Genomic DNA, 10,545 nt, shown 5'->3' with positions numbered 1-10,545 from the left:
TTATCCAATATCTGATTCAATCAGCTATTGGATAAAAGCACTTAAAGCCCCACTAAAGCATCCAGTTTATACAGACATTGGGAAAGCCAGATACAACTAATGTGCTACTTCTGGACATGGACTGGGCTCAGCACACTGAGTTTAAAGTAAGGCACCATTTTAGAGGGGGGTGGGAGTGGGGATTCCACATCTGCAAGCACTGTATGATTACAGAGGCATCGTACAGATATTGTTTTTCCTGGGAGAGTTGTTTCTCTGGGGAGAGTTTACTCTCTCCTGAGAGTAAACCTGGGAGAATTCTCCTAGGTTATTTGAATGTTTGTATGCAGCTATAGTCACTTTGCATAAAATAACTTTAGTAGAGACCCCTTTAATCTGCAGCTAGAAGACTTTACTGTAGGTTACTGAATTGTGTAGTTCAGCAAATATTCAGTAAAAGATGCAGTCAAAAACACATGACCATGCAGGAAGCAGGTAATCTATTTATGAGCTTTTAATGCTTGCATACCACAAGGTCTAGGACACTTTTTGCCAGTAGGGCCCCTTTATAAGTTATGTAGTAAAGACAGTCGTGTTTCCTTTCCCTCGTTCATTTTGCCTGTCTTGTCTTTTAAAATTTGTATCTGTTCTAGGTATATCTAGCATACAGCATAGTGGCCCTCCTGTCTGGGCTGTGACCTTGAGAATCCAAATACAAATAATTTATAGCTCACTAGAAGTTATACAAGCAGTAAATTATATTATTAAATTGTACTAATAATAATTGTATATTATTAAATTATTGAGAGGCGCTGATGATATATAAATAACTCGCTATTACAGAAAGTTGTAAGTCATCGTCTCCTGAATAATGTAATTTTACTGTAAAATAATTGACTAACTTCAGGACTCAGTTTCTAACAATCTAACAGTTACTCACATATCTAACAATTACTTACAGTGAAAAGTATAATGTGAAGTATTACGACTGTTTGTTCTGCATTTGCCTGGGTTGATTTGGCATTTTAATTTATTTCTTGATCGGTTTCTTCTTGCACTAAAAAGATAAATGTTTCTGCCTGGAAAGATGCTCTTTCCATAACACACTGAACTAATATATTTAATACTATATTTGTCCTAAAAATAAGAACTGTTATATTAACCCTTTGACAGAATTGAGAGGGCTGCTGCATCTAAACACTGATACATTACACTTTATTGGTTAACATCACTACATTTCAACACTTAGTGCTAATAGCTCTGGGTTTTCATTACATGTCAGCTTTTGGTGCTAATAGCCCTGTTTTTCCATTAGAATGAAAAAGTATCAGATAATGGGTTTCGTTTAGCTCTATTTTTAAAATGATTTTAGTAAAACAGCCCGTCTCAAAATGTTTCTCTGATCTTGCCCATTTCACTACAAATTATTCTCTTTCTACTGAAAGCATGGTCTATGTGGTTTTCTTATACCACTAATTTCAAAATCCTTTTCAGACAGATGTACTGTGCTACAACAGGGTATGGCATTAAGCCAGTTGATTGATCGACTGGAGTTGTCAGCAGTTCTTTTCTTAAACTGACTTATTTGTCAATACTATGACCTGTTTTCAGCCCTAGAAGGAACTCATAATTGCTTATCACCAGAAATCCAGGTTTTCAATTTGTCATGGAAAAACATGGCAAAACCTGGAATTTCTCAATTTAAGGAGAAAAATCTGGTTTTCTGCATTTTGAGGAGAGAAACCCAGATTTTGTCATTTAAAGGAGAAAAACATGGGAAATAGTGGGTTTCCCCTTGCATACTAGCAGAGTTCCAGCCAGCAAGGGCCTATGGGGAGTGGGAGGAGGGTGGTCAGGCAGGGGGCACCACGTGCATATGTGCATGCACACATATGCATATGGCTACCAGGCAGCCTGGAGAGTAGCTCCCACAGGTAAGTCTGGTGAGGGGGAGGGAGATTGAGGTCCCCATAGGGAGGGAGGGAGTGAGATGGGCAGGGCTGGGGCTACTGCCCAGCCCAGGTGGTGTGTGGGGCTTGGGGCCTGGGGCACGAATGCATGGCCGCAGGGCACAGGCAAGGAGTGGGACAGGGTTGTGGGTGACTCATCCAGGGAGCAGGGGAGGACTGGCTCCTTTTTGCTGCATGCACTCCTGGAGAGGGGAAGGGGGAGGGCACATGTCCCCCAGATTTGTGCATAGGGCAGAGCGGGGACAGGTGGGGAACTTCGGTTCCCCACCCTGCCATGGAAAGGTGCCCCCTGCCCTCCCGGCAGCAGTGGGAGTGGCAGCACAGTCATGCTCATCTCTGCTGCTGGGCAGGCAGGGGGCTCCTCACCATCGTAGCATGGAGCTCTCAGCGGTGGCAATGAGCTTCCCCACGTGGCCCCACTGTGCCCTGCTGCACCAGGTCCTGCCCATTGGGCTGTGGAGACCCTGAGGCAAGGGCAGCAGGGCAGGAAGCCCCAAGCCTGCAGCAGGCAGTCCGCACCTGCCCTGACGGGCTCTGCTCCTGCCATGCTGCTTGTGTGGGAGGGGGAGTGGTGTCCAGCTGTGGACAGCTGCTGAGGCTCAGGCACCACTGCCAGGGGCAGGGGACTGCGGACCTGGGTCTCTGACCCCTTAGCCCTGGCAGCTGGGAGAGGGAGGGGTCTGTGGGTGGGAAGTGAGGGGCACCAGCAGGGCTAGGGGGCCTGCAGGTCAGGAATGAGGGGCAATGGCATGGTCAGTGTACCGACATATCAGGGTTGCTCAGCACCACAAAGCAGTGTGGTGGGGGATGGAGGGAGATCCAGAGTTGGACTCATGTCCTGGTGAGTGAAGGGGGCAGGGGAGACTCTGATTTTTCATGATAAAAAACCAAAATCAAACACTAAAATTCATAGGTATATGGATTTTATTTTATCCATAAAAGGCACTAGTAGGCTTCTGAATTGCTTTAAAATTGTTAATATATCAATAAAACATTGTTCAACTGATACCTATATATAGAGTGGAGTTTCATTTTAATCATGGAAAAAACACAGATTTTGTGTATTTTTATCGGAGAATTTGTGATCTTTATTGGAGAATTTGCATTTTTTAAACAGAGAAAACCAGGAACCTTGATTATCACAATTCTGTTTAATGTATTGCTATAAAGGGTGGTATGAAATACTTTACTAGCTCTATTAGTAACTTATTTCCTGACATTAAAAAATTGCTTTTGCATAATTTCTATCTAATTACATAAATATTTTCCATTACCAGGAATTGGACAATCCCTTCAGGTTATATGGGCTTACAATGAATCCACTGCTTTATAACATCACCCAGGTTGTCATCCTGTCTGCTGTTTCGGGTGTCATCAGTGACTTGCTTGGATTTAATCTAAAGGTGATTACTTGCAAGTGTTCTGTATTTCAGTTTGGAATGTTCGTCCAGAATACGTGTAATGTTGCACTGTTCAGCTTGTATGTGCCCTGTAACCCGTTTTTAAAGATACCGTATATACCTGAATCCCAAGATGACTTTAAGATGACACCCCAATAATTAGATTCCATATATGGGAAATGTATACATTTGTTGTAATTTTCCACGTGTAGAATCTAGTTATTGGAGAGTTGTCTTTAAATTTGTCTCTGCTCACTGCTGCAGCAGAGAAAGCAGCAGCGGGGGGGCATGCAGCAAGGGGAGTCAAGCAGCCTGACCCCCACCCCTTGCACCTCCCACACTTTGCCCCCTGAACCTATCCCCCCCCAACCCCCACTTGCCCCCTGCCTATTCCTGCAGTGCCTACACTTTCTGGTGCCTGCCCCTCCAGCAGGTCTTCCTTGCTGCCTGGCCCACAACATCATTCTTTCCTACCCCCCCACCTCAGTTGCAGCTCTGGCTCCTTTCCAGAGGCACCAGTGGTTGCAGCAGCAGTTCCAGCCCTGGCCCTGAGCCTGGGTCTGGTCTGAAGCCGGAGCTGCAGCAAGCATTTTGTACCCCCACCTTGACTTGAATCTAAGACAAAGAACCCTTTCCCCCCATATTGAAGCAGGGGTGGGGGGAGGGGCTCATCTTGGATTTGAGTAAATATGGTATTGCTTGAAAACAGTGCAGTCACATTCATTTCACGTGAACAGGTCTTTATTTTGTTGGCTGTAACATACCGACTTTTGATTTATTTTTTTTCTATTAATGTCTTTCAACATGCTTGTACATTACATTCTTCCAACTTTATGGCTTCATTGAGGAGACAGGCTACTATAGGTTCAGTGAATTTATTTCATTTTTTTCTATAGGGCCCACATCTGATTTAAGAACTTACTTCTGCCCTATGGCCCTGTATTTGTTTACAATTTTTAAAGCATGATAAAAAACAACATCCCACTCTTTTGTCCCATATTGAGCATGATGTCATACCAGAATGCAGGATATTTTATCAGTCATGACTTGGGAAATGAGCTGATCATTGCTCTCACAGTTTAGGTTCCAGACTGGCAAGTCTGAACTTCCAAATACATGGCGTAGGGAGCAGTAGGAGTCTTCTAGTCCTGATAATTAGCCACTTCATTTTTTTACATAGACACTTATGGGGAGTTTTGTCACAGATAGAGGAATGTAAATGATTCTGTACATCAGGTGTATCAAACTCATCTGGCCCCACAGACTAGATAGGGGGCTGGTCCACCAGCCAGATTGAGCTCACAGATTGCCCGTATGTGCTGGAGGCAGTGCACAAGGCTGGTTCAGCACAGGTGCCATAAGCAGCATGTGGGGTCAGTTATGAGTGCATGCACAGAGATGGGGCCCAGTGCATGCTGCATACAGGGTTCAGGGCCAATACAAGGCAGCACCATGGGCTGGATGATAGGGCTCCATGGTCAGATCCTGACACCTCTGCTGTATGGCTTTGATACAGTGATATGCCTTGTGTGGCACACACCCTGGTTAGGGATAGACATTCAAAAAGCCTGAGCCTGAATTGATTCAATCTTTGCAGGTTAGTCTAACCTGGCTAGGCTAGATCACTTGCAACTGCACAGACATCCCAGACGTGCAGGCACATGCCTGCAGCGACTCAGGCGAGAAGCTGGGGGGCGCTAGAGCAGCTCTTTCTTCCCTTCCACAGCACTGAGCTGAGGGGGGGGGGCATGGCCAGGCCCTGGCAAGACTCTGAGTAGTCCAGCAGGGAATTGATAACACAGTGTTTATCACCCCTAACTTGGTCTTTATCACTCCATTAAGAAAACAACAGAGGGACATTACCTGCTACCTGTTTATTCTGCCTGTTGATTCAGCATGGACTGTAGCCAGCATGTGGTCTGCTAGCTAATACACAGACCTCTCAGCAAGGCAGAGGGGAGGGGGGAATTCCTGCTTAGCAGGGGAGCAGCTCGCAGTCTCTGCTGGAGCTGCAGCCAGGGAGCAGAGGGGAGGGACCAACCCTGCTGTGGAGCAGAGAGCCCCGCCCAGCCCAGAGAGCATGCCGGGATGATGGGGGAGTCTGGTTTATCTCAAACCAGCAAGGGATCTGAGACAGACATTGCATAAACCAGTTTGACCCAAATCAGTTAAGACTGATACTACATTCAACCAAGTGCATCTCAAACTATTTCAGCCATTTTCAAACTGATCTTTGTGCACTGAACATCTGTTCTGTTACAGGTTTAAACCAGTTTCTGATCAGTTAAACCAGTTTATATGTAATGTCTGTCCCTAGCCTCAGAGATCAGCACTGGGGCAATTGTAACTTTAGTATTTAATAGAACATTTGTGTAAAATAAACATTAATTGCTGCTTAAACTTTTTCAGCTCTGGAAGATCAAATCATGACAGTACTCGAAGACGATTAAGTAGCAGAGTCTTCTAGAAAAGTGCATTGATTGACTAAACTGCCTCACAGCAGTCACTGTAACTGGGTTTCAGAAGCTATGGCCTCTTCAAGGATGTAGTTTGGAAAATTGAAGTGTTTACATCTGACTGTCTTGTGCAATCTTTATATTTATTTTATTTTCTCACTGTTTTTTATGTACTAGTTGACATTTGTATTTTATTTTCAAGCATTATTATGCTCAGCTATTGAAAGGGTAAGAAAACTGCTATCCACATACTTGAGATCCTGGTAAATTGGTCACACTAAATTACTATGTCTGTTGTTAAAGCCGAAGCCAATGCTTAGCTTTTGTATTTTGTAATGTTTAGTTACAATAATGCTGTACTTAAGTCACCTTACTTTACCTTAAATTTTTCTAAAGTTGCATAGAGCATTTCATTTTGCACTAATCATTGATCAGTAATCATAAAATCAGTAGGTTGTTGGTGACAGTAGAGAATGTGACTTACAGAGAAAAGTACTGACAATATAGAATGACAGGTAGTAGGGAAAATACTTTACATTGATACTAAAACTGAGCTGGTTTCCTAATATTTTTGGGTGATTCCAGGATCTAAATTAAGCTGCAATTCAGGCACCCTTGGGTATTAGTAAAGTATTAGAAAACAGGTCAATAAGTGCTCTTTGATAACAATTTTATTAGAGCAATAATTGTAAATGGTTACCATGCTGTAAGATATTTTGATAAAATGAACTATTGTATTTATTTGAAACACTGGGCTGTTTGCACAGCTCTGACTGTGCATGCTCAATATGTGCACTTTTTATTATTACTTTTAATAAGGACCTTTATATATAGTAAATTGACTATATTATGGTGGACTGTGGTGCAATATGTATTACCTTTGCAGGCTAAGTATTTAGACTTTTTCCCTGAGTGGAAAAACCCTGTTTATTGAAGAAGGCACATAATGTATGATGAAGAGTAAGATAAATATTCTCCCATAGTACACTATAGTATATGCTATTTATACCACATGTAAGTTTAAGAATGGAAAACAAAGCAAAACAAAAGCCCAGAAAAGGGTAAGGGTACGATGCAAGTCTTATCTGTTTGGATGGGGTTATTATGCCCATACCACCTAAAAGAATATAATTTACAAAATCCATCAAAGCTTATTAGGCAATTAAAAAATTAAATGATGCTACCATTAGCACCACAAACACTCTTCTTCCTGTGTTTTTATTGAGATTGCCAGGTCTCCATTGTAAATCCTGATGATGCTTGAAGGAGAGACATTTTGATATTCCTTTTTTACATTAGCTCAATTCTGGCTCAGTTCCTGGGAATCAGAAAACTAGAAATTTGTCCTTTAAAAAAGGACAGTTAATTTAAGCTACTACATAATATTTCACTTAAATGACATTGTAAAACCTAACTACATCCTCTGTGAGCACACTTGATGTATTGCATTTAAGGGAATATATTTGAGTAGCTTTCTAAAAATTGTCTGCTTTAGGCTGGAAAAGAATAGAAAGAACAATAATTTTGCAAAAAAATTAAAAAGTCAGACATTACACAATACGTAGCAATTTTCAGAATTGTTAATCATTTGAGATAATATAACTTAAACTTGTGTGGTATAAAATTATTTTTTATATATAAAGCAACACAAACAAGCATTTTGTATTTTATTTGCCTCTGTACTAATGTTTAATAATGACCAAAGTGCATTCTGGTTTTTTTGTTTTTTTTTTGAAGGAATGTATTACTGGAGCTTTAAGAACATACTATATTTAGTTTCTTGTGAAAAATTTGGCTGCATCTGATCTATTTCTTCTTCCTCTATGTTGTCTGATGTTGGGATTGTTTTTAGGAATTAAGTATATTTTATAATTTTTTTCCAAAATAAGGTACAGACCTACACAAAACTTAATTTTGCACAGAATATATTTTAAGAAAAAAAATACAGCAGGAGTTGTGTAGGTGGTAAAAGACAAGGTTCTTGGTTTTCACAGCCTGTCACTATTACAAAATAAAAATAAAAGACCATATTTATTTCAGAATTAAAATATTTTAAAGAATTTTAGGGGTTGAATATATTGCTTTCAGTAAAAAATAAAATAAAAATAACAGTTTGGGCTGAAGGTGGAAGTTAGTTTGTAACCACATATACCTCGGCAACTAGCAGTATGCTGGATTGTTGCACTAATAGTGGCAGCTTTGATAGTATAAAATGGGGGTCTGTAAAATTAAGTGAAAACTGATGAAACATATTGAATTAATTGCTGCCTTTAGGTATATCAATAATAAAAGACAAGACATGAGAGAAATATTTTCCATCCCTTAATATGGAAATGCCAGTACAAAAATAGAGGTAAGTAGAAATAAGGCAGATCTTGTGTGTTAACTGTTATTTTTGCCACATGTTTTGTAACTGAAAGTGTGATCAGGCTTGGAATAAAGCACTCGATGACTGATGGTATAAAACTGTGCAATGAACTGTGTCTTTTGGTTAATGTGTGCAGTACTTCTATAAATTTAAATCCAAATATATGAAGCTTTAAAAGTGTAAGATGACCATTATTCTACTGAAAATAGCCAAGTCCTGGACCATAGAAAAGACTAAGTCAAAGCAAGAAATCATTTTGAGTTTATAGATGTGAATTGCAGTTGTCAATTATATAATTCTCAACCCAGAAAAAAGGAACATAAATATACTCAAGGCAGATTCTTGTTAAAAATCGGCTTTATCAGATGCAGAATGATTTGTTGTATCAACAAAAAGCTTTGTTACTGAAAATGTAGGTTACAAAAATATAAGTTTAATTGTGGCAAAGTGGGTCTCCCTGACTAGCCACAGTGCTAGTTTCCCCCACCTGCCTCTGGGCATACCACCCACCTGTCTCGTCTGCCATGCCTTGATGATATCTAATTAGGCTGTTAATTAGGCAGGAGGCTGCCCATTCTTTCCCTGATGCCAGGGGGTGTTATCTGTGGCTTCATTCTTCCCCTACACTGCAGCCCAGGCTTTGCAGGTGGCCTCCAGATGACAATGTCCCCAGCTTCCAGTCGGACCAAGCTTAGCCCTCGTTGTCAGGCCTCAGATGCATGCACATTCATACTGCCCTCCTCTCACTAGGGCCTCTTGCACTCTACCACCTCTCACAGGGTGTCTTTCATGCCTCGACAACTTATACCGCTTTGCTCTCCCTTGGAGCGGGCCTTTTGGCCATAGACTTCAGCTAGCTCATACTTTGGGTGGCAGACATACCATTTTTTGGGCCTCTCCCGTGAGCTTCACCGGGATAGTGGCCAGCCAGTTACCCGACCGGGTCTAAGCTTTCTCTGGCCCCTTCTGAGGTAACTCTGTATACTCAGACGTACTGGGCTTCCAGCCCTCTAGTTTCCCCTTCACTGGGGCGCCACATCTCTGCCCCCTCACTGGGGCTGCCCTCTCACTGGGGCTACAGGGCTTCCCTCCCCAGTGGGGCTCAGGTGGCCGTAGTCATGCCTGGTCCCTTCTGGGTCTTGCACCCTCCCAGGGCTCAGGTGGCTACAGCTATGCCTGGCCCCACTTTATACCCACAAAGTTGTGGGGGATAGGGGTTAAGGTGCCCTGATCTGCCTCTTACCAGGGTGGTAACTGGCCTGGTATTTCCTGGGGGCTCTCGCACCACTGAGAGCCCCACCAGGCCACCCGCTCCCGGCAGGGTGCAGTTTTAGATTATGCCCAGGACCAGGAGCCTCCAAACCATCCCCTACAGCTCCTGCCCTTACCTCCTGGATGTTGCATGCAGCCTTGCAGGCAAACGATGTTTCTGCCTGGCGGACAGAGATCTAAAATGACCGCTGCAATCAAGCACCTGCTGGCTGCTTGGCTCAGCTCTTAAAGTGGCAGGCACCAACCGTGCCCTGCCACACTAATCAAAACATTCAATATTTTTCTCAATAAGGCCCAAGTATTTTTTTTAAGTTATATTGGCTATATATTGTATTTGATTACAAAATACATTCATAGTTTAAATAATTTAAAAGTCAGAAGTGGACTCAAACCAATTCACTTTGACCTATTTGAAAAAAATACTTAAGTATTTGATAATATAAGCAAAATTGATATGTTCTTTGAAATGTTTAATTTGATCACATCAGTATTTTCTAAAAGAAAACTGTTTCATCAGAAAATTTCTCACTTCCTCTAAAAATAAATAAATAAATAAATAAATCCAATTTTAATTAGTTTTACTTTAGATGATGGGCATCTTAACACAGATATCTTTACATAAACTTAAATCCCCAGACTTTTGAATCTTTGAATCCTTCCGGTACTTCAGTGTCTCCTTTTCCCAGAATAGCGGAATACAGTTACTATTCTGTCTGCTGTTTACTTTTTACCTGAGGCAAAAGATACTTGGTTAAGTCTTTTCTTGTTAGAGTGCTCCATGAATTGTGTCTTAGACACCAAGAAATGAGAGTCCTGTAAGGACCACTCTTCTGAACAGCCATGCTCAAGCAGTGCCCTTATCATTTCAAATTCTGTCCTAAGTGTTAGAGATGTTTCCTCCACTAAATTATCCTGACTGTTAGTAGCTACAGTACTAAGGGCAGTATAAGTGTCCTTGATCTGCACTTTGGGGGTGGGAAAGAAAGATGAGAATAATTATCCTTCAAGGCACATACAGACTGACATTTGTCAGTTATGACTCCTCAGCTGGCACTGACAGTTCATGAATGTTTGTCATACTAATCAAACTCACAAGCACC

The 10,545-nt window shown here is 41.7% G+C and overlaps 1 protein-coding gene across 6 annotated transcripts in view; it reads left to right on the top strand.

The window, feature by feature from the left end:
- Nucleotides 1-8,266, top strand: part of PHTF2 (putative homeodomain transcription factor 2) — a 150,515-nt gene extending 142,249 nt beyond the window's left edge. For all 6 annotated transcript variants that reach the window (XM_025209604.1, XM_025209605.1, XM_025209607.1 and 3 more), the window contains 2 exons: nucleotides 3,227-3,352; nucleotides 5,759-8,266. In XM_025209604.1, the coding sequence (XP_025065389.1) occupies nucleotides 3,227-3,352; nucleotides 5,759-5,779 (147 nt within the window). In that variant the 3' untranslated portion in view covers nucleotides 5,780-8,266. The remainder of the gene's footprint in view (nucleotides 1-3,226; nucleotides 3,353-5,758) is intronic.
- Nucleotides 8,267-10,545: the final 2,279 nt, after the last annotated feature.

Source organism: Alligator sinensis, unplaced genomic scaffold (genome assembly GCF_000455745.1).
Source record: "Alligator sinensis unplaced genomic scaffold, ASM45574v1 scaffold670_1, whole genome shotgun sequence".
In the NCBI taxonomy this organism is placed as follows: domain Eukaryota; kingdom Metazoa; phylum Chordata; order Crocodylia; family Alligatoridae; genus Alligator; species Alligator sinensis.
Note: the sequence above shows the minus strand (reverse complement) of the source record. Positions and strands in the feature narration are given on the sequence as shown.